The sequence below is a fragment of the Phyllobates terribilis genome, unplaced genomic scaffold (assembly GCF_046119375.1).
Source record: "Phyllobates terribilis strain yellow unplaced genomic scaffold, ASM4611937v1 Scaffold_4__5_contigs__length_816908805, whole genome shotgun sequence".
NCBI lineage: Eukaryota > Metazoa > Chordata > Amphibia > Anura > Dendrobatidae > Phyllobates > Phyllobates terribilis.
This window is the reverse complement of record NW_027362764.1, coordinates 701,787,645-701,813,059: the sequence shown is the minus strand read 5'-3', so window position 1 is coordinate 701,813,059 and position 25,415 is coordinate 701,787,645. Positions and strand designations below refer to the sequence as shown.

The 25,415-nt window shown below is 41.7% G+C and overlaps 1 protein-coding gene across 1 annotated transcript in view; it reads left to right on the top strand.

Annotated features, from left to right (window-relative positions):
• The window catches only part of STK3 (serine/threonine kinase 3), a 231,141-nt gene that overhangs the window by 161,505 nt on the left and 44,221 nt on the right, over positions 1 to 25,415 (top strand). The window contains exon 10 of the mRNA XM_073679611.1: positions 10,936 to 11,111. Coding sequence (XP_073535712.1) covers positions 10,936 to 11,111 — 176 coding nt within the window. The remainder of the gene's footprint in view (positions 1 to 10,935; positions 11,112 to 25,415) is intronic.

Genomic DNA, 25,415 nt, shown 5'->3' with positions numbered 1-25,415 from the left:
ACAACAGGTAGATAGTTAGCAACTAGTTCTTAGGCCCGTAGTAAAAAAAAATAAAATGAAATTGTCCTGGATAACCCCTTTGTGTTTACACTAGCCAACCATGCTGTGTTAAAAGGCAACTGATTATTAAATATTTGCCAATCAGCGGTGATGTAAATGCATTAATAGATGGGCCGACCGTGATTCATATGTGCACTAAATATCTGTAACAGATCACATAGACGGTCATTATTCTTGTTTATAAAGGACTATGCGCTGCCGAGAATGATGACCTTTTCTGATCAATGATCATTTTGCTCACTCATCAGGCGATTGGCAGCCCGATCAGACCCGTTTATCGTCAGCCTAGCCGAGCATGGCAGGGAGAAGCGGGCAGGCACGTGCCTCCCTGACTAGTCCTCCTAGTCACCTCGTATCCTGCTCTCTTTTGAAACACTGCAGTGTTACAGAGTGAAACATACACATTTTCAATAACGGATCTTATCTCTGATTCTTGCTGTCCGTGGGTTGGGATTTTGCCGTTCACAAACCGTCCATGGTAAATGTCCATCTGCAGCACTGTACACTCACAGTATACAGAGGCTCTGCGGAGACTCAAACCTTCTGCTTCATGCAAGACTGCAACCTGGCTTCTTCTACCTGACTGCCACCCATACCTAATATTTTTATCCTTGCCATTCGATAGCTAAATTAATGAATTAATCTCAATATTTATTCTGATTATTTTATTGGAGTTATGGTTTTCCGTTTCTTCTACCCATTCCAATCTTATTTACATTTGAATACATACATGATTTTTCATGTGCCCGTAGACTTTTGTAGGAAATTTTTATCTCTGATCAAAAACAGACATGTCTTTTGTAATTTTTTTTTTTTTGTGGTCACACGACCTGCAAAAAAACACCATCAACATGTGAACTGCTCCATAGATAACGCGTGCGTGTTCAGTCCATATAACATGTGCATGTTCTGTCCATGAAAATCACAAATAGAACATATAAGTGAAAATCTGATGTCTGAATCAGGCATTAATAGGGGATATTCAGGCAATTTTTTTTTTTTTTTACTATGAGCCAAAAAACTAACAGGCAGGTAGATACAAATAGCGGCAACTACCTGCCTGTTCTATCAGGCGCTGGCTTGGAGCGGTCATAGTGTTCATTTTACTACTTAAGAAAATTTGAAAACCAATATCCACCAGGTACATTGTTATCCAAGAGAAAAAGGAGACTATAAGAACACCAAAAACTTAATTTGCCTCAAATGTCCTAGGTATTAACTCCATGCATAAGCATGTTCAGAATCAGGGAGACCAAATGGAGTTTTGAAAGCTTAAAAAATTACATTTTATTAATATAAAAAGTTACAAATAGACATAAACAATAATAATCAAAAGATTAAGACAGTGCATGGCTAGCTATGCGTCTGGTGCCACTCAACATATCATGCAGATACTACATCACAGTCCATATGAAAGTGAATGACATTCAGACACAATGGTCATCAGTATAATAAGGCAATGCCTGAGTCCATGGTAACAATTTGCATAACACCATACCAGTGATAGGACACCAAATGGAAGGTCAGCACAGAAAGAAATTACCCCCCGACGCGCGTTTCGCATGTTCAAGCAGTATGCTTCTTCATGAGTCCCCCTTTTTGTTATGATAAAGGAAAAGTTAGCTGCGAGTTTTCCATGTTCTTTACATATTGGGGGCATTCATACTTCCCAATGCATATTCTTTTTCTAGCTGGTCTGTTTACTAAGCACTGACCCTAAACATGTATGATATTTAAAGTGGATCTGTCACCAGATTTCTCAATTCAAACTGCATACATTAATGAATAGATCTTAGACCTGACGAGACTAGTGTACTTACTTTGAAAATTCATGTCAGAATGGCTGTATAATCCTCATTGAAAGTGTGAACTTGAGTTATACCCACTTAACCTGATTGACAGCTCCTCAGTGTCCCTCCTCCCTTTTTCTGCTGACATGTCACACTGCTCAGTACAAACTGAATACATTTGGACACGTGAGCATTAAGTTCTATAGCTGGTCTCATAAAATCTTTTACCAGGACCATCACTCCTCTCGGAGTATGGTGAATTACCGTTTGTGTTACTCTATAATGTCTTAGCTTATTGGTACAAGTTCCCTTTTAATTGTAAAGTGCTGCGGAATATGTTTCCGGTATAGAAATAAAAAATATTATTACTTTATCAGAAATATATGGCCTTTATGAGAATCATTTTCCAAATAAGGACACCAGCCTCATCAGGATGAAGATCTATGTAATAAAGTATGCAGCTTGCATTGTAGAATTTGATGACACATCTGCTTTAAATGTTCAAGTCCTATCAGCTTTGGACTTTAAAGAATAACAATACTGTGTATTGAGTGCAGATCTAATTATATCTCCTGAATGGACAATTTCTGGAGTTGCCGGGGCTGATAGCTTTCTCCACAGAAGTGTCTGTGATTTTCATTGCCTGCCTTGACATGTCTTGTACTTGTCTTCCTCTGGAGACTCCAGTTAACTTTGGATAAAAAGTGTTGAGTTTGTCAGGTTTCGGCGAGCCGTCATTTGCATTCGCTGAGATTGAAGGTCTGTACCCACATGAGAATATTGGGATTAATGAGTAGAATGAAAGGACTGGTACAAACAGTTCCCAAACTTTTTAATTCAAGTTTCATTTCAGGTATTGCGATCAAAACACAGACTGTGAGAACCCGGCCTAAGGTTATGTGAGTTTTTTGTGCATTTTTTCAGCGCAGAAATGGGCCATGAGCTCCTGGTGCTAAAGCAATCATTGCAAGCAAACAACAGCACCAAGCTTGAGCTTGATAAGAAATGCATCGCTGAAATCTGTGGTTTAACCCCTACAGCATGCTGTCTTCAGCTTGCATAGCAAAAACTTGCTGACAGATTCCTTTTAATACTGGGCTTCCTTGAAAATAAGCCCTCCTATATACTAATGATACGTGACCCAGCTTTCCCATCCTGATTTCCATGCTGATTTCTCTGTACCTCCCTGCTCCTATATACTAATGGTATGTTTTTCAACTTTCAATTACTACCCCGTACTCTTATTTATGACTGTTTACTTGGCTTTTGAATATCCAGCATATGGCTCAGCCTTAATCAGCTGGTCAAGATGAGCGCAGACCACTCCCCTCTGGTTCACAGCTGAATGCATTCTTTAGCAAATATATTGTGAACTAGGAGTCTGCTAGACTTTAGTCTGTGTCCATCACCTTAAGTGTGTCCATTGATTAAGTGTGAGAAATATGAATTATACATGTATAGAACCTGAAGGGAACTGGATGCTAAGTCACAGTAAATAATGTTTGTGTTTGTTTTCACTCGCACCCCCTTAATCCTTCAATTTTTACAACCACCCCTAATCCCTAGTAACTCTTCAGCTCTCCCTCCATCATCCCCATTCATCTCACCTCCTCCTCAGAACTATTCCTCAACATTCTATCCTGTGTCTCAAAACACAGACAGCCACCTCATGCTCTCTCCTGCTCCCATCTACTAACACTTTCTCTTCTCCTCCTCACTGCTGGCGATATCTCCCCAAATCCTGGTCCTCCTCACCAGATGCCCACAGTCACTTCCACCTTCTACCCACGATCTATCACAAACTCTTGCAGCCCTTCTAACCTTAAACCATCCGCACAGCCCCCGCTTCCACAGTCCTTCTAACAGGAGCTCTATGGAACTCCCGCTTCGTCTGCAACAACCTTTCCTACATTCACGATCTCTTCATCACTACCAAGCGTTCCTTCCTCCGGATCACTGAAACCTGGCTCACCCCCTCCGACATGGCCTCTCCTGCTGCACTTTCGTACGGTGGATTCCACCTTTCCCACACCCCACTGGCAAGCATGGTGGAGGAGTAGGTTTCCTCCTATCAGATAACTGCTCCTTCACCCAAATCCCACTGCTGCCCTCCGTTACTCTCCCCTCTTCTGAGGTGCACTGTCTGCGCATCTACTCCCCCCTCCAACTGGCTGTCATTTACTGTCCCCCAGGGTCCCTCCTTTGACCACTTCACCACCTGGCTACTTCATTTCTTTTCTACTGACATCCCCACTAGCCTCATGGGTGACTTCAACATCCCCATTCATACTTCCCTCCCAGCTGCCTCTAAGCTTCTATCCCTCACTTCCTCCTTAGGCCTTACCCAGAGGTCTTCCGCAGCCACCCACAAAGATGGCCACACTCTGGACCTCATCTTCACCTGCCTCTGCTCCCTGTCTAACCTCTGCAACTCACCCCTCCCTCTTTCTGACCACAACCTACTTACATTCTCTACCCTTTCCTCTCCAGGTCCTCAATCCCCACTCCACAAACTTGCACACCCTCGCAGAAATCTTAAACACCTTGACCTACACTCACACTCTGAATCTCTTCTCCCTCTTACAGACATTAGTTCCTTACATGATGCAGACTTTGCTGACACTTTATACAACACCACAACAGCTGCAGCTCTCAATTGGGTCGCCGCCCTCACACATACCAAAGCTCGCACAATCAACAAGCAACCCTGGCACACCAGCCTAACTAAAGAACTGTGACGGGCCTCCAGGGTCGCTGGGCGTAGATGGAAAAGGTCCCACACCAATGAGCACTTCATCGCATTCCAACAGTCCCTCACTACCTTCAAGTCCACACTCACTGCAGCAAAATAAACATACTTCTCATCTCTCATATCCTCCCTGTCTAACAACCCCAAACAGCTATTCAACATTATCTCTTGCGTCCCCCAGTCCCTCCACCCTCTCCCCTTATTTCAGCTGAAGACTGCCTCATTCTTCAAGCAGAAGATTGACACCATCAGACAAAGCGTTTGCCTTAAGTCCCCACAGCCCCTCCTCATATCCACTAAACCCTCCTCCAAAACCACCTTTTCCACCATTACGGAAGATCAACTTTCCTCTTTAATCTCCAAATCACACTTCATCACATGTAAACTTGACCCAATCTCGTCCCACCGCATCCCAAACCTTACCACCATCTTCATCCCAACCCTAACTCACCTCTTCAACCTGTCACTAACAACTTGCATCTTCCCCTCATGCTTCAAACATGTCTCAATCACACCCATCCTCAAAAAGCCCTCCCTTGACCCTTCCTCTCTGACTAGCTACCGCCCCATATCACTTCTTCCATATGCCTCAAAACTACTGGAACAACACGTCCATTCTGAGCTGTCCTCCCACCTCTCCTCCTACTCCCTCTTCGACCGCCTACAATCTGGTTTCCGACCGCAACATTCTACTGAAACTGCACTGACCAAAGTCACCAATGACCTACTAACTGCCAAATCTAAGCGACACTACTCTGTCCTCCTCCTCCTAGACCTGTCATCTGCCTTCGACACAGTGGATCATTCCCTCTTACTACAGACTCTTTGATCTCTCGGCATCACAGACTTGGCACAAACCTGGATCTCCTCATACCTAACAGACCGGACATTCAGTGTCTCCCATTCACACACCACCACCTCATCTCGCCCCCTAACCGTCTGTGTTCCCCAAGGTTCAGTTCTGTAACTCCTGCTTTTCTCCATCTACACCTTAGGCCTGGGACAGCTCATAGAGTCTCATGGCTTTCATTATCACCTCTATGCCAATGACACACACAGATCTACTTCTCTAGACCCGATTTGTCTATTTCATCCTTCTTCTCTGCTAGATTTCTAAAACTTAACATGGATAAAACAGAATTCATCATCTTTCCGCCATCTCACTCAACCCCCCCAACTGACCGATCTATCAAGGTCAATGGCTGTCCACTCTCCCCAGGCCCGCAAGCTCGCTTCCTGGGGTAAACCTGGACTCTGACCTCTCCTTCAAACAATATATCCAAGCCCTTTCTACTTCCTGCCGACTCCAACTTAAAAATATCTCCCAGATCCGCATATTCCTCAACCATGAATTTGCAAAAACACTAGTGCACGCCCTCATCATCTCCCGCCACGACTACTGCAACATCCTGCTCTGTGGCCTCCCTTCCAACACTCTCGCACCCCTCCAAACTATCGTAAACTCCGCTGCCCGACTAATCCACCTGTCCCCCCCACTATTCCTCCTCTCTGTCAATCTCTTTACTGGCTCCCCATTACCCAGAGATTCCAGTTCAAAACCCTAACCATGACATACAAAGCCATTCACAATCTGTCTCCTCCATATATCTCTGACCTAGTCTCTCGGTACATACCTGCACGCAACCTCCGATCCTCACAAGATCTCCTTCTCTACTCCCCTCTTATCTCCTCTTACCACAATCGCATACAAGATTTCTGACTCTAGCCTACTGTGGAAACCTTCAAAAAGAACCTGAAGTCCCACCTCTTCAGACAAGTGTACAACCTGCAGTAACCACTGCTCCGCCATACCACTGCATCACCAGCTCTACCCTCACATACTGTATCCTCACCAATCTCTTGTAGATTGTGAGCTCTCGCGGGCAGGGTCCTCGCTCCTCCTGTACCAGTTGCCGTCACGTTTTGTTCAAGATTATTGTAATTGTTTTTGCTATGTATACCTCTTTCTCACATGTAAAGCGCCATGGAATAAATAGTATAATTTTACAGGATTTTTTGATTGTTTGAAATATAAGCCCTACTCCAAAAATAATCCCTAGTTGCAGTAAGTGCTGGGGTTGTGGGGTGGGGTGGTCACTACACTCTTGAGGGCCCCCCGCATTTCTATTTTGAGGTTGACTGTTTATGGACCTTTGATGACATCATGATCATGTGACAATGATGTCACCAAAGATCCTTTAATTGTGGGAGTCTAGAGGAACTGAAGAGTACAGGTTGGTATGTGGGTGTATATATACAGGTGCTTCTCACAAAATTAGAATATCTTCAAAAATGTAATTTATTTCAGTTCTTCAATACAAAAAGTGAAACTCATATATTATATAGTCATTACAAACAGAGTGATCTATTTCAAGTGTTTATTTCTGTTAATGTTGATGATTATGGCTTACAGCCAATGAAACCACAAAAGTCATTATCAAAGTAAATTAGAATACTTCATAACAACAGCTTGAAAAATGTTTTGAACCCCTTTAAAGCCTTGGGTGTAGTAGTACGCCCCAGGCCATCACCCCCGGTTCAGTGAGGGCTCCAACGCTGAGCCCGCACTGAACCGGGCACATGTCAGCTGATTTATACAGCCCCCACCAGCCGTGGGTGGAATCGCGATCCACCCGCGGCTGTTAACCAGTTAAACACCGCTGTCAATCTCTGACAGCGGCATTTAACAGCTCCGTGCCGGAAGCGCGGCCTTAGCCCCGCCCATCGGTGACCCCCGTCACGTGATCGTGGGTCACTGCTGGGTGGGCATAGCCCCTGTGGTTGTCATGTCTCGCTAGCTATGAGCGCCCCCTAGTGGTCGGCTCTCATAGCACAGGAGCATTTCTCCTGCATACAGGCGATCTGCTCATCGCCTGTATGCAGTAGAAACGATCAGGAAACTGCTGTTTCTAGTCTCCTATGAAGACTATTGAAGCATGCAGAAAGAGTAAAAAAAAAAAAAAGTTTTAAAAATATGAAAAAAATTAAAGTTTAAATCACCCCCCTTTCGCCCCATTCAAAATGAAATAATAATAAAAAAAATTCCCACATACACACATTTGGTATCAGAATCGCCTGATCTATCAATATAAAAAAAAATTAATCCGATCGGTAAACTGTGTAACGAGAAATAAATTCTAAACTCCAGAATTACGTTTTTTTGGTCGTCGCAACATTGCAATAAAATGCAATAACGGGCGATCAAAACATCGTATTTATCGCAAAATGGTATCAATAAAAACTTCAGCTCGGCACTAAAAAATAAGGTCTCACCCGGCCCCAGATTGCGAAAAACTCTACGGGTCTCGGAAATTGCCGTCATTTTTTTTTTTTTTTTTTTTTTAGCTTACTTTGGATTTTTTTTCACCACTTAAATATAAAATAACCTATACATGTTTGGTGTCTACAAACTCGTAATGACCTGGAGAATAATAATGGCAGGTCAGTTTTATCATTCAGCGAAAGTGATAAAGAAAACCCCAAAAAACTGTTGAATTGCATTTTTTTGCAATTTCACCGCACTTGGAATTTTTTGCCCGTTTTCCAGTACACAATATGATAAATCCAGTGATGGCGTTTAAAAGTACAACTCGTCCCACAAAACATAAGCCCTCACATGGCCATATTGACCGAAAAATAAAAAGGCTATGGCTCTGGGAAGAAGGGGAGCAAAAAACAAAAATGGAAAAACCCAAGGTCCTTAAGGGGTTAAAATCTGAAATGTTGGCCTACTGAAATGTATGTTCAGTAAATGCACTCAATACTTGGCCGGGCTCCTTTTGCATCAGTTACTGCATCAATGCAGCGTGGCATGGAGGCGATCAGCCTGTGGCACTGCTGAGGTGTTATGGAAGCCCAGGTTGCTTTGATAGCAGCCTTCAGCTCGTCTGCATTGTTGGGTCTGGTGTCTCTCATCTTCCTCTTGACAATACCCCATAGATTCTCTATGGGGTTAAGGTCAGGCCAGTTTGCTGGCCAATCAAGCGCAGTGATACTGTTGTTTGTAAACCAGGTATTGGTACTTTTGGCAGTGTGGACAGGTGCCGAGTCCTGCTGGACAATGACATTTCCATCTCCAAAAAGCTTGTCGTCAGAGGGAAGCATGAAGTGCTCTAAAACTTCCTTGTAGACAGCTGCGCTGACTTTAGTCTTGATAAAACACAGTGGACCTACACCAGCAGATGACATGGCTCCCCAAACCATCACTGATTGTGGAAACTTCACACTAGACCTCCAGCAGCTTGGATTGTGGCCTCTCCACTCTTCCACCAGACACTGGGACCTTGATTTCCAAATGAAATGCAAAATTTACTTTCATCTGAAAACAACACCTTGGACCACTGAGCAGCAGTCAAGATCTTTTTCTCCTTGGCCCAGGTAAGACACTTCTGGCGTTGTCTATTGGTCATGAGTGGCTGGACACAAGGAATGCGACACTTGTAGCCCATGTCCTGGATACGTCTGTGTGTGGTGGCTCTTGAAGCAATGACTCCAGCAGAAGTCCACTCCTTGTGAATCTCCCCCAAATGTTTGAATGGTCTTTTCTTAACAATCCTTTCAAGGCTGCGGTTATCCCGGTTGCTTGTGCACCTTTTTCTACTACATTTTTTCCTTCCACTCAACTTTCCATTAATATGCTTGGATACAGCACTCTGTGAAAGCAAGCTTCTTTAGCAATGACCTTTTGTGGCTTTCCCTCCTTGTGGAGTGTGTCAATAACTGCCTTCTGGATATCTGTCAAGTCAGCAGTCTTCCCCATGATTGTGGAGCCTACTGAAACAGACTAAGGGACCTTTTTAAACGCTTAGGAAGCCTTTGCAGGTGTTTTTTTATTAATTATTCAAACTTACTGAGATAATGACTTGTTTTGTGTTTTCATTGGCTGTAAGCCATAATCATCAACATTAACAGAAATAAACACTTGAAATAGATCACTCTGTTTGTAATGACTATATATAATATGTTTCACTTTTTGTATTGAAGAACTGAAATAAATTAACTTTTTGAGGATATTCAAATTTTGTGAGAAGCACCTGTGTATATGTGTATGTATGTGCGTTGTGTGATGACATGATTATATTTGAATAAATGTGGACTCTTTTTGTTCAAGAATAAATGTGGATTTTTGTTCATGGAAAAATATAATAAGGGATCCCCTGAAAATAAGCCTTATCCCATCTTTTGGAGGAAAAAATATCTTATTTTCGGGGAAACTCTGCATCTGTTGGCCGAGACCTCACTTAGCTGTCTACTTTATCTCAAGACCCCATCTAATGGGGGTAGAGTTGGAAGCCCCCACATGGACATTAGACTTATGTCATCCAAACCCGCCGCTATCGACAGGTTCGGCTGACACTCTGTGTATAGGAGGATTATTCGGCCAACAGCCTTCTCATGTGAATGACTGCTAAAGATGGTCACCTGGTTTAAACAGATTGTGGTTCAAGTACAAGATAAGTGAAACAATACACAGTACATTTCTCTTATCTACCTTCAAGGATCCTATCCTTAGGGGTCTGACTCCCAGAGCTCCTGTCAATCTGATGTTTACAGTGACTGCTGCTGCCCTTTCCCTTGTTGTTCACCAGCCACAGCTCAGTAGCTTTGGTAATGGTGCTCTGGAATTGCCCATCAGTTCTTTCATAGCAGCTACAATTTGTACAGAGAATTTCCCTCATTTACTTCCAGTCACCAAGACTGGCATTTCCTACATTTCCTACTCCAGTGTAAAGGGCACCTGTGGGGCATGCAACGCCTTGCACTGAAGCTGTGACAAGGGACTGAAAAAGATGTCAATCACGCTGAGGATGAGTGATTATAGCACCTGAAACTGGACTGGTCCCTGGTTATTAGCAAATCATAAGCGGTGATATAAAGAGTTTTTGCCACTTATAGCAGCATAGTTTTGGAACAACACAGTTAAATATACTGTTTACAGCTTTGAGACCTTGAGGAACCGGACTGCTTTTCTTTTAAGGAAAGTCCTCAGGCGTAAGGTGCGCCACATTCATTAAGAGGTCATGCCTGGCGTAGATTTCTTGTATGATTTACCACAATTTTTGGTGAGATTATGACTTTGCCAGGCCAAGATTGGAGAATGCCCCCTTCTGCTAAGCCTACCCCAGGAAGAGGAGATAAAAATGTACTACTGTCCATATGTTATGTATGTATTTTCTGTGCTGGTGGAAGTGAGGATATGGTGGCTCTATTGGTGGCTTATAGTCGTAGTCGCTATTGTCATCATTTCTGTATGAGTGATGAAATTTGGTATTTTACAATATTGAGCGTTTATTCAAGTCTTTATCGTGCAATAAACTTTTTTCTTTTAATAACTAGGGAACGCAACGTCTCCCCAAGCACCGCGGCCTTCCTTCATGGACTACTTTGATAAGCAAGACTCCAAAAATAAACCTCACGAGAACCACAACCGGAATGTCCATGACCAGTACCACATATCCAAGAATGTATTTCCCGACAACTGGAAGGTTCCTCCTGATGGCGATTTTGACTTTGTGAGTAATTCCATGTTTCAGCGTCTGTCATCGGTTCGGTCACACTGCCCTCTCTTCTGTGGCCGATCAGGTACACTTCCAGGTGTAGCAAATCAACTGCAGCACAGAAGAGCGAGGGCTCTCGTTCGGTACTTCAAAAGTGAGTGCACTCCCCAGAATGTAGTCAAGCCGCCGCTGTCAATCAAGGCAGAGGGAGGCAGCCATATGCAAAAGATAGTGGGCAGAATGGTGCATTGAGCCTCTCTGGGCCACGCCAAGGGTGCACCGAGCACCCTAATATGCAGAAAAATCACTTAATCAAATCTGCACATGAAGGCAATGATTAATAAAATACCGGTCCTAGTCTCACATTAAAGAAACACTCTCATCAAAGTTTCTATCCTCTTAATATATTGCAGTCATCACGTGATATAGCGCTGTGTACTTAGAATTGCTCATTTTTCCTTTCTACCCAGTTAATTCTTCTCTTTTGTCTCCTCTATGTAGAGACAGGAAGTCTCTTTTCCCTGTATGAGTCATCCCCCTCTTCAACTTCTGACCCAGCTGCTCCCTCCTCCCTCTGCCAGGGACTTTTACAGTGATGACTCATGTAGGGAAAGAAACTTCCTGTTTCTATATAGAAGTTAGAAGGATTCAGCTAGTCACATTTTAATCATGTAATGTCCTAGACCTAATGGAAGAGAGAAAAATTATCTCTGTGGAAAGGCAAAATGAGCAATTGTAAGTACACAATGCTATATTTATATTATGACCGCAATATAATGAGAGGGAAAAAAAAATTGGTGGGAGGAGAAGTGCTTCTTTAATGTGACCTGTGCACAATAATCTGCTGCTTTAGGGTAAAAAATGTACATTTCCGCTCACTTTATGCAAAATGGTGTCACTAAGCCTCCTTGGCTATTCAGAAATAAAGGAGAACATATGTCCTTTCCTTCCATATTGTCTCTTTGGCTTCCATCTGGCTGGAATACATTTATATACAGAAAAAATAGCCATTCTATATCATATAATAGGAAAAACGTGCCATGCAGAGGTCAATATATGAACACATCAGTGCAGTGTTGAAACAGGTTGCATGGACTTTATACCACTACTAATTTGATGCCTGTTGTGTTTTTTTTTTATACTTTTCAGTAATATTTTAACAATTAAATACCTATTCATATTACTTATTTCTTGATCCACTTTCTATTCCATCTAGACTTGCCCTGCCGGTAGCGCCCAAGGCTCAGTATTTGTTTCCGTACTTTGTCGTTTATATAGCGTCTTAGATTATTTTACTAAACGTTCAGCTCATACAGTTTGTGTAAAAATGTAAAATGTGCCTTATTGACAGTCACTATGTGAGCGAATAGGATCTACAAACTCTGGTAAAGACCTGTGTGATCAGTTCCTATGTCTGAGAAGTGCTGACCCCTGACAGCGTCCATGTCCCCCTATCTGGGGACTGATGTTTTCTTTGTGACGTTTTGTGCTCTTCTAATTAGTATATGCTGTGATGTTTTGGGAGGATTGGCTTCTGCAGCTGTGAGAAGAAACATCTGTAAATGCCGATAGTTTTCCCTATGAGCGGGCGGTTTGCATAATAAATTGTCCATTTTTCAGAAAACTATAAATATAAACCTCTGCCACACTGTCCATCAAACATTCATAAGAACTTTACATAATGCAGAGGTTCCATCAATGTCTGATCGGTCAGGATCCAACACCCGGCACATCTGCCTCCTATTCAGATCAGTAGGTGGCGAATGTGCAGTACCTAGCCGTGGCCACTATCAGAGGATGGAGCAGCTCCGAAATTGAGCAGCTCCGGGCTGCGGCTGCCGCCACCGGAAACAGCTGATCGGCGGGGCTGCCTGGTGTCGGACCCCGACCGATGAGACATTGATGACCGATCCTATGAAAAAGTAGTGGACACCTCTTTAATAACATTTTTTGCAGCTTTTTATTTAAAGGAATGTTCCACGATAAGTCTATGATCAGTCCCCTCTCTCCATAACTTCTATACACTTGCTTCTATTCTTCAAAAGTTTCGTAGAACTTTTTTAGTGAATTTGTCACAATTTAATCTCATTTAATAGATAACGTGATGGTCAGTCTGCAAATCTCTTTATTTAAACACAAGGTTGTGTTATCCCCCCGAAGATCCCCCCCCAAAGTGCCAGCCAATGAGGTGCTCACTTTTGCCTATTGCAACCACCTGTTATGTATAATCCATCTATTGTACGGACTCAGAATTCAGGAATTAGGGGTAGGTTTGCATTGCTTCGCTCCTGCTCTCCTGTCTGTCAAACTGCATACAGGTATGACAGGCAGACAGACTTTCAGGCACACTATTGGACATTGGTTTGCACAGTGCTTCCTGGAAAGTGAAAGCAAGGAAGTTCCAATATCTATAGTGCTGGTAGAATGCTGATACAGAAAAACCATCTATTTAAAAAGTGTGGGTTACAAGTTAGACTGGTGTGTGTACCAAAATCAGCTTTTGGTAGGCAGGAAGACCACTCTGGATTTGTATGAAAGTAAAGCTGTGCATTTAGGAAGGTCAAAATTTTGATGAATTGCTTCCTATAGTGGCCAAACTCTGATTTTGTAAGGAACAGTTAGCAATCCAATGTGCTTACTGGTGTCTGGACTGTTTCACTGTGGTAGATGTTCAAATAAAACAGGATCAGGCATGCTGGATTTCAACATGCCTGATCCTTTCATTGTCACAGGAAATAACCTGGGCTGTGTTCGCACATTGTGGAATATTTCAGCTGCGGATTCGGTTGCAAATCCACAATGAATAATGAATCTGCAGACAGAATCCGCATGTGTTACTTGTGGATTTGGCAATTATTTGTTTTGTACTGTAAGTAGTTGTGGATTTGCGGTGTGTAATTCTGCACCGCTAATCTGCGATGTGTGAACTTGGCTTTTTTGTGTGAACGGTTTCTGGATGCGACTCTCTTCCTCCTTGCCTCTGAGAACACGTGCCGAGCCGAGCAGGTCAACGGGGTTAGTACTAAAGCTCATTGCGGGCAGGTTAGTGGCTCTCTATGTAGGAATCCGGCTGTACTACTGCCTATTTGAACAACTTCCGAATAAAAAAAAATAGTCTAAAATAAAAATTCCTATACCAAGAAGTAATACCAAACTGAAAAAAAAAAAGAAAACAGATCCAAATAGCATAAACATATAAGGTTTACTCTGTTCATACAGAAAATAAACCCAGAAAAATAATAAAAATAAATGTAAAAATTCCATTCCACAGTAGTTAAAAAATTAAAAGTACACAGTAAATAAAAAAAATTCCACAGTGGTTTACATTTCTTAGTAAAATTTTAAAACCAAAGCAAAACTGTCAAGTAGCTTTGTAAATACTTTTTCTGATTTGTCCTGGCAATTGCCAGTCCTCAGTTTCTTGCCATTCCTGATATTAATAACACCTTGGATTTGCTTCCATCTGCTCCTCGCAGGACTTCCTCCATATGTCCTTTCCAGTTGGATACAAGCACAATTTTAATCCTGACCTAGAGTTCCTGAATGATTTATTTTTTTTTGTGTATTTTTTTTTTCTTCCTGCTTATCCAATATTTAAAGGTTTTGTGAATAAAGACGTGAAAAAAATATTAGTTTCTTCTTCCCTATATAATTTTACCTTGTAGAAGTCTTCCCTCCGCCTGTTTTTAATCTCCGATATTGCAGGCAATAACTTTGCAATATTGTGCTATTAAAATGTAAAGTTGCTCTCCAGCCCGAGGGTTTTCTATTTCTGCAACGATTGAATCAATTAGTTTTAGATGAAGCAACGAGAAAAAAAAAAAGAAAAAAGACGTTGCACTGCGTTCTATCAGTTTCCTCAGCACCAGAAACGACGTACCATGTGGAATGAAAATCTGTTTATTGCAGCAACACCAGTGTAATGATTTCTGTCACTTTGATGGAACTGTTTCCAGGCGGCCATGGTTTCCAGATTGTCTGGCATCGGACAGCAGCGTGCACATCTTTGGGATTTTTTTTTTGTCTTCTGTAAGCTTCCTGTTTTATGTACACAAATTCGAGGTCCTTCTAAGGATTCTGGAACAGTAACAGAACTTGAAAGAGCCATCTGTTAGGAGCAAGACAGAACATTTCAGTGGTTTAATGAGCAGAGGAAATAAATTGGAAACATGGCCGACTGTGAAACACGGGAGTTGTGACCTTAAGCTTAAGGTTGCCACCCGGGGATGCAATCTCCCCGTGGAATGTGGGACACGGGGGCTACTGGTAACAAAGCATTACTGCGCCACGTAATTAATAAAGCATGGCGTTTCTTGGCCTGGATACAGTACAAATCTGCCTTCTGTGTTGAGTTTACTCAAGTTTAATTGCTTGCCATCATTTTTTCCACTTCATTGATTTTTTTTTTTTCGTTTTTTTTTTTCCGTGTAGCTTTGTTCGGACCATTAATATAAATATTCATAAAGATTTAGCACCCGTATGCTATTACTTAGCCGTCTTATTTATGATGGTGCTTACCCTTTTGTTTGCCTCCATGGTCTTATTACTTGTTATGTACTCACCTCGTATGCCCTCCTGACACGGCGCACTCTCGTGACACATCGGATGACGTGTTGGAGCGTTAAATTGGGATTAGGTTTAATTAATTTTTTTTTTTTTTTTTTTTTTTAGAAACGAGAACATTATAAATGAAATAGTATTTTACAGTTGTATTCCTTCTCTAATAAATCTGTTAAAGATGGTATAAAATAACAAAAAGGAAAGTTCAAGCGGTGCGGCTGAGCGCATGCAAATAAATCATGCCCACGTGTGGTCGCTAGTGGCTGTATGATTTACCTGCAAAATTTATATAGGCATTGGCCACCATGGCTGGGTCTGAGTTGGCCACCTACATTCAACCTCACCTTCTGGTCTCACTATTTTTATATTCAAAATTTCATGCTTCCTAGTCCTTCAGTCCTATATCGTCAAGCGACCACTGCAGCCTTTTTGACAATGGTATTCATGTAGAGCAGGGGTGGGGAACTTTCTTTCTACCAAAGGCCATTTGGATATTTATATCATACTTCATGTGCTAACCCCGCCCATAAAGTACATCCTGACGCTAGCACTGGTGTCGGGATGTAATTTTTTCATTGCGCGCACCTCAACGCGCGTGCAATGAAACGCTGCATGTGCATGCTCACAGAATAAGAAGAAACTAAAGGGCTGGCGGCCGTCAACATACAGTTACCGGCCGAAGCACTGTAGCCCTCAAGAATCTGCTTGAGGGTTGTAAAATGGCCCTCGGGCCTGAGGTTCCCCACCCCTGATGTAGAGTTATACAGATCTAACAAAGGTTATCTTGACTCAGATATCACGGTACAAAAAAAGTGTAGTTCAACCACTCATTTGGCATCGCTCAATGGCTTGAGCAATGTTATCTTCATCCTCTTAAAGAGAATTTGTCAACAGGTTTTGCTATGTAATCTGAGAGCGCTTTAATGTAGAGGCCGAGACCCTGATTCCAGCAATGTGTCACTTGCTGGGCTGCATGCGGTAATGTTAACACAATTACCACTTTCTGTGCAGCAGAGCTCAGAATGCTGAGCCCTGTATAACCCCGCCCATTACACTGATTGGCAGCGTCCTGTCTAAACTGTATATTGACAGAAAGCTGCTGATCAGTGGTGAGGGTGGGGTTATACACAGCAGGAGGACTATGAGGCACCTAGTCCTGAAATGATAATCTACTGCTGATAAAACACTGATTTTATTGACACAGCACACAGCCTAATAAGTGACACATTGCTGGAATCAGGGTCTCTGCCCCTTACATTATGCTGCTCTCAGATTACATAGCATAAACTGATATCCATACAAAGCACTATTATTTTCTTAGAAATGGATTTTCTATTTGCATCCAGGAATGTAGACTGGACTCTGGAGCAGTGGAAAGTGTTCTGTGGAGTGACAGATCACGCTTTCTGGTGTCTGATGGACGAGTCTGGGTTTTGTGACTACCAGCAGACCTTGACCTGCCTGACTGCATTGCGTCAGCTGTAAAGTTTGGTGGGGGACTGGTAATGCTATGGGTTTGTTTTTCAGGGGTCCACTAATCCCCTTAGTTCCAGTGAAGGGATATCTTTTTGCTTCAGTATACCAAGACATTTTAGACAGTTGTAACTTCCAACCTTATGGGACTAGTTTGGAGAAGTCTCTTTTCTGTTCCTCATAACTGTCTCCCAGTGCACAAAGCAAGGTCCATAAAGGCATGGGTGGAAGAACCGGCCGGAGCCCCCAACCTCAATACCATCCAACACCTTTGGGATGAACTAGACCTGAGATTGTGATCCCGGCCTCTCCTCCAACATCAGGGTCTGACCTCACTAATGCTCTTTTGGTTGAATCAGCAAAAATTCCCACAGACACCTCTAAAATCTTACCGTTTACTTTGCGGAAAAGAAGTAATTGTTAAGGGGGAGACCAACTCCCTAATGATGCCTATGGGATTGGGATATGAGGTCATGCAAGCTCCTCTAGGTGTCTCCATACTTTTGTCATTACTTTTGTGACCCTATGGCTCCTGACTGATCCCCTCTAAGATGTTAACTCGAGACTGGAAACATTTGTGGCCTCGTCTGTCATTTATTGTGTCCTGTATTCTAGTACGGGATGAGCCAAGTGAGTCTGGAACATGGAGGAGCCGAAACAAACAGAGGCTCTGAGGAACATTTTATTTTGATTTCTGAAAACTGTCTTAAATTAGACATTACGACTTGACTTGTACCAAATGTATGTTACAGTAATTATGTCATTTTAAGGAAATGTGGAGAATATGCAACAGCTGCTAGAAACCAGCACCAGATCAGACCTCAGTAATAAATAGCCCGGAAGCCTGTTGCTTAGCAGAATATTCCATTGTCTGCTTTGGCCGGAACTGACAGAACTATTTAGTAAGCTGACCAGATCTGTCTGTACGCTTATTACAAAGAGTTGGCAGCCACTTTGGGTCATAATTTATATCCACTGCGAGACCTTAATCCATGTCAGTAGGGGCTTCTGGCTCCCGGCTTCAGCTACTGATTCATGAAGATTTTTTGAAACATTGAAAAAGTATTAATTAAAGAAAAAATAAGAACACAAAGCAGTGCGTCCTTACATGCAAAGAAGTTGGGCAGTTATTTTTTTTAAAAGTAGCCGTAAAAATTTTAAAGTCTACGGAATTACTCTTCAAAACTTACAAGAGTAACTGCTGTTTTAAGATTTATGTCATAAACCAATAGCACACGTAAAAATAAGAAACTTTGTAATATATCTTATCAGAGAAATCTGCTTCTTTCTCCCGTGGAGACTTCAGTTCAGGGGTAAAATCTGTATTCAGTGAAGACAAATGATGGGAGATGACAGTTGGTGCTTTTCAGATTCTATGGAAAGAGGAGGCGCTAGAGGTGGAGACTTACATTCTGCTACAATTCTATAGAATTTCATGAGTACCAACTGCCATTTTTTATCTCCATAATGGGAAAATCTGTATCCACTGAAGACACATTTTACCTGTGAAAATTTTAAGTGAAAAATCAGTCCAGGTTGAGAAAAAGATGGTTTCTTTGGCAAGATATATTACAAAGTTGCTTATGTTCACGTGTACTATTGATTTATGTACATAAAATTAAAAACTTAAAACAACGGTTATGCTTTTAAAGTGTTTTTTTTTTTTTTTTTGTTACTACATTTTATTCTAGATGCTTCAGTAGATACTGGCTTAGGAACAGATGGCAATATGGTACATCATTGTGAATCCCCTACAAAACTACAGTGCAATTAATTGAAAAAAGAGCTGTAGCTTCTGAAAAAACACTTAAAAAAATACTGCATGTCAGGGTTTGGTACAGGAAAAGGTATTGCAGAACTGATCTATATACTGCTTCTACAGGAAGAAAAGTATGTCCACCCTTAAATTCCCTTTTCTATTTTTTATTTTAATGATTCAATTCTGTGTTTTTTTTCTTAATATTATGTAGGTAGGCAGAAGCACTTACTATAGGGATCGTCCTGCATGCTGTTTTCACATTAAACATAACTCTGTATACAAGGAGCGCCCTCTAGTGGCGGCCACACGCAGCTAGAATGTTGTTTTTAATTCTCTGTAATGTTATCAAGCTCTTTCTGACTAATATACTGAATGTTCCTGTATTTTATACGGCAAAACGCTCCGAGCCAGACACAGATTTGGAGTTTGGAATCAGAAACATTAAGCTATGACCGCTAGAAAAATATTTTAGGAAAGTATAAAATTTTAGACTCTAAAACAACATGATGATTAAAATAAAGGTTGTGCTGTTGCAATTCATTAATGTCCTTTCCAAAAGGACAGGACACTCAGCACATCCACCGCTCAGCTGTCGTAGGCTCCGGTCGGATGTAAAGACTTAGAATGAAGCTGTAATTCTCCGCTCCATTCAATGTGTAGCAGCCACTGCCGAGTGCTGCAGAATTGCTCCCATGGTGCCACCGACAATTCGAGAGACTGAGCATATGCATCCCGCTCCATTCATTATCTATGGGCCTGCCAGAAAAAGCTTCTCCACTATCTAATTAGTCCCATAGAGAATTGTCTACCCCCGCTTCATTCATTTGGGGTTCTTCAGAGCCCTGCTCTTAGGATATGCCGGGTCCTAGCGGTCAGACCCCCCAGTAATCAGGAATTTCTATCCTAACCTACGGATAAGAGATTACATCAAAACTTGGCACAAAATGTTACTACTGTAAACACATAATTAGTTATTTTTCATTCCATGTACCTCCCCTTTAATCATATATTATATTGGATATGCCTTTGTGTAGCTACAGTTGTACAATTGAGACTTCCGGCAGCTTCTCCCTCTGTCTTGTTTCCTAGATAATATTATTGATGCCGTTCTGTACGGCTTATGATCTGCATTACTGCCATAATGGTAACGCGTCTTTCCCAGCAGGACATTCCTCCTGTATAGATAGAGCTACTAAAGCTTCAGCAGTCCCATGCATTAAATATGAAGTTGTCATGCGAATATATCCTGAATTATTGCATGCTCAGTTAAATCCCTACAATATTACTTTGTGCAGAGGATTGAGGTCCAGAAGCAGCATTTTAATGTGCTGGATCTACATCTAGGTTTTATAAACTTTATGTTTTTTCTTATTACATTTTAAAATATGGAGTAAGAAGGAATCTTGAATCCCTATAAAGGCTATATTGCCTATTGGGCAGCACGGTGGCTCAGTGGTTAGCACTGCAGCCTTGAAGCACTGGGGTCCTGGGTTCAAATCCCACCAAGGACAACATCTGCAAGGAGTTTTTATGTTCTCCCCTTGTTTGTGTGGATTTCCTCCGGGGTCTCCGGTTTCCTCTCACACTCCAAAGACCATACTGATAGGGAATCTACATTGTGAGCCCCAATGGGGACTGTGCAAATAATGTCTGTAAAGCTCTGTGGAATTAATGACGCTGTATAAGTTAGTAAAATAAATAAATAAATATTGTAAGCATCTAAAAATAGGGGGTGAAGCCTGAGTGCAAATCTGCAGCAAAAATTGACATGCTATGCATTTTGACGGCCAGTTACGGTAACTTTCCTGCTCACAATTTCTGCATCATGTGACTGTACAGGCTGCGGGTGCAATGTGCCATCCACATGTACGGTAATCTACTGATCTGCCATACGCGAACCTACATGGACAATCTGCATTTTTGCCCTGTGTGGACGTACCCGAAGAGTGTTTACACTGCTGGTATAACCTTTGTAAATTGAGTTTAAATGGTAATTTTATTTTTTTAAATTATTTATTATGCTGCTTTATACAGTGCCGACATGTACTGCAGCGCTTTACAGACATTATCACCATCCCTATTGGGGCTCACGATCTAAATCCCCTATCAGCGTGGGAGGAAATGGAGGAAACCCACGCTAACACAGGGAGAACATAGAAAATCTATTCAGTTGTACATAAACACATTCCAAATTCTACCTTTGTCCCATGACGGCAGGAAGGCTGTATTGATGTTTTATCCATCAATTAATTTAATCGTGACTGTTATCCATTGGCTTTAGTTCTGTACACACATAGCCATTTGATGACTTAGTCGTGAGAATTAAAATCAGTGTTGAGAAAATGCATTTGATGTCTTCTACTACAGAACTAGACTGTTGTCTGCTTTTATGGGCCTTTTTTTTTAATTCATGCATGTATTTGAGGTTAAAAATAATGTTGCACTGTTTGCCTTTTACAGACTGTGTTGCACTGTCAATTGCTGCCTGCAGAATGGGATAACTGAGAATCCGTCAGTAAGCCCGCTATGATGGAGTGACACAAGAGTTTCTTAGTCTGAGCTGTTCTCAGCTGTTTTATGACCACAGACCAGTTCAAAATTGAATGTGCAGAGAAAGCGTGGAAAAGCCAAGTGGTGCTGTCACGTAAGGTGTGGGAAAGACTAAGTGCAACACAAAGGGAAGAGGGGGAGGAAGCCCAAACACTAGGGAAAGGGGGAGTGGAGACCCCTAGGCAGATCAAATATCACCCTTTCTACCCTACTGTCACTATGTAGGTTCCACACCTATTGCCGAGCAGGACCCTCAACCCTGTATGTTCCTAGAGCTTGGCCCTAGAGGGGGAGGGGTGAGCGCTGGTCAGGCCCCACTACAAACTAAAGACAACAAAGTAGACAAACAAAGGTGACAAACTTAGCTTGAGCAGACACCAGAGGGGAAACACCAACTGTCCTCCAAGGGCACCAGAGAAGAAGTCCGCTAACAGCTAGTGCTCCAAGCCTGCGCAAAGGTACATAGAACTATCACCGGCAATTGCCTGGAGCAAACAGAGTTTTTACAGTGCCTTGTGAAAGTATTTGGCCCCCTTGAACTTTTCTACCTTTTGCCACATTTCTGGCTTCAAACATAAAGATATAAAATTCTAATTTTTTGGGGAAGAATCAACAACAAGTGGAACACAATCGTGAAGTGGAACGAAATTTATTGGATATTTTAAACTTTTTTTTAACAAATTCAAAATTGAAAAGTGGGGCGTGCAATATTATTCGGCCCCCTTGAGTTAATACTTTGTAGCGCCACCTTTTGCTGCGATTACAGCTGCAAGTCACTTGGGGTATGTCTCCATCAGTTTTGCACATCGAGAGGCTGAAATTCTTGCCCATTCTTCCTTGCAAAACAGCTTGAGCTCATTGAGGTTGGATGGAGGGCGTTTGTGAACATCAGTTTTCAGCTCTTTCCACAGATTCTCGATTGGATTCAGGTCTGGACTTTGACTTGGCCATTCTAACACCTGGATACGTTTATTTTTGAACCATTCCATTGTAGATTTTGCTTTGTTTGGGATCATTGTCTTGTTGGAAGATAAATCTCCGTCCCAGTCTCAGGTCTTTTGCAGACTCCAACAGGTTTTCTTCTAGAATGGTCCTGTATTTGGCTCCGTCCATCTTCCCATCAATTTTAACCATCTTCCCTGTCCCTGGTGAAGAAAAGCAGGCCCAAACCATGATGCTGCCACCACCATGTTTGACAGTGGGGATGGTGTTTTGAGGGTGATGAGCTGTGTTGCTTTTACGCCAAACATATCTTTTTGCATTGTGGCCAAAAAGTTCGATTTTTGGTGTCATCTGACCAGAGCACCTTATTCCACATGTTTGGTGTGTCTCCCAGGTGGCTTGTGGCAAACTTCAAACGAGACTTTGTATGGATCTCTTTGAGAAATGGCTTTCTTCTTGCCACTCTTCCATAAAGGCCAGATTTGTGCAGTGTAATACTGATTGTTGTCCTATGGACAGACTCTCCCACCTCAGCTGTAGATCTCTGCAGTTCATTCAGAGTGATCATGGGCCTTTTTGGCTGCATCTCTGATCAGTCTTCTCCTTGTTCGAGATGAAAGTTTAGAGGGATGTCTGGGTCTTGGTAGATTTGCAGTGGTCTGATACTCCTTCCATTTCAATATGATCGCTTGCACAGTGCTCCTTGAGATGTTTAAAACTTGGGAAATCTTTTTGTATGCAGATCGGGCTTTAAACTTCTCCCCAACAGTATCTCGGACCTGCCTGGTGTGTTCCTTGGTCTTCATGATGCTCTCTGCACTTGAAACAGAACTCTGAGACTATCACAGAGCAGGTGCATTTATACGGAGACTTGATTACACACAGGTGGATTCTATTTATCATTACCAGTCATTTAGGACAACATTGGATCATTCAGAGATCCTCACTGAACTTCTGGAGTGAGTTTGCTGCACTGAAAGTAAAGGGGCCGAATAATATTGCACGCCCCACTTTTCAGTTTTTAATTTGTTAAAAAAGTTTAAAATATCCAATAAATTTCGTTCCACTTCACGATTGTGTCCCACTTGTTGTTGATTCTTCCCGAAAAAATTAGAATTTTATCTGTTTGAAGCCAGAAATGTGGCAAAAGGTAGAAAAGTTCAAGGGGGCCAAATACTTTCACAAGATACTGTAACTCCCATGCAAGGGTGTGTCAAACAGCAGCAGGAGGGAGGTCGCCGCTGGGTCTTAAAGGAAGGTGGTGTCTACAATGCCAAGCGCAGTGACCGTCTACAATGCCAAGCGCAGTGACCGTCTACAGCCAGATCCAGAGCGACTGTCTATTACACCTGACACACCCGTGACAGGTGCAAAATGTTAGATTTCTGGTTGGTAAATCTGCAGCGTTTTACTGTTGCAAACTGGATGAGAATTTAAAATTCTAATCTAATCCACACGCTGTGGATCTGTGGTGCTGATTGGCTTTCTAATCTATAGCATGTCAGTTTCAGTTGTGGATAAATTTGTCATTTTATTGGGGAACTTCCTCATTAAGTTCAAAGAGGATATCAAGATCTACAAAAAAAACAAAAAAAAAACACGCAATTTTTGTAGATTTTTTCTCCTATTACAGATGGGTCAACTGCACAATCTACAAGTGCAGTGTATATGTATAAAAAAAATTGTATAAAGCTAAGCGCTCTGACTTTTTACATGCTTTTCTCTGTAAAGTCTGGGCCCCTGTGCTGACGCTTCTTAATATGTGACTGCAGCCAAGCAACCAAAGGCTGTGACAGTCACGTAGGACAAAACAGGAGACAGGGATGTACCGAGAGAAAGAAAACCGTGATATCCGCACTAGTGTCCCATGTGAATGTATTCTAAATAATTTTTGTAATTGGTTTTCATTAAAAAATGTTGCTTCTTTTTGGCTTTTTGTTACAATTTTGATGTAGTCTGTGGTCATAAGCTTAATATGAGCAGAGTTTAGAGAAAAAAAAAGCAATATGACAATTGCAAACTTTCAATGAAGACCATCAGATGAAGCTCACCGACTGATTCTCACTTAACTCATTCTGAAGAAAGATACACAGAGGCTACAGAAGGCAAAAAGTGCAAACCTTTTAATGAAAACCTTTTGTAAAAATTATTTATTAGCCCAGTGTACATACGGTTTAAGGAAAAAAGAAAAAAACTTGTCCTCTATAATGGACAACTTTTAAAATCTGCAGCATATCCCACCCGTGTGAACAAGGTGTAGGTCACTGGAAAGTACTAATGAGTCTAGTGATTGGGTGTCTCCACTGCCTACGCTGTTAGTGTCCCTGGTCGGTTGTCAGCATTTGTGGATTTCGGGTCAAAACATTTTTAACTGTTGATTAAGGGAATTCCTGATAAAAAGAAGAATTCTTTCAGATCAATTGCCGAAGAGGCTCTAAGGTGGAACATGACCCAAGAAGAGCTAAAAAACGAGAAACCGGTTGTAGATCTCCTTAATAGTTATTGGCTGTGATTTTTGCATTTGACTTTTTAAAAAAAAAATAAAATTGTATATTATTATTATGTTTTTTCTAATTTAATACTTTGTGTCTGTAGCAGGACTGGAGTCCTCTGGTTATAATTTCACACGATAAATCATGGCTCTGTGACTAAAGCACGGAGTGTCTGATTTTTACTCTACATCTGTTTCCTCCTAGGGATGTAACGCTGCCTTTGTGTTGCTTTTTTGGTTTTCTATTGTTTTTCTCCAGTTCTGTGTTCTTTTATGCATCGTGATTTATAATACATCATACACAACTGTTTCTGGTCTTGCATAAGAATAATAACTAGATGATTAAACATCGGTTACAGCATTCATCAGATACAAGAGTGACTGTTCCCTTATTAAACTTCACCGGGGAGAACTTACCACATAAGTCGCCTGACTCCAGTCTGGAAATGCTCTAAATTATCTTGGTTTTTGCTCTTTCTAAAACATACTGAAAAGACAATATTCCTTAAAAAAGGACAAATCTCTATCAGTTGGGACAAATTAA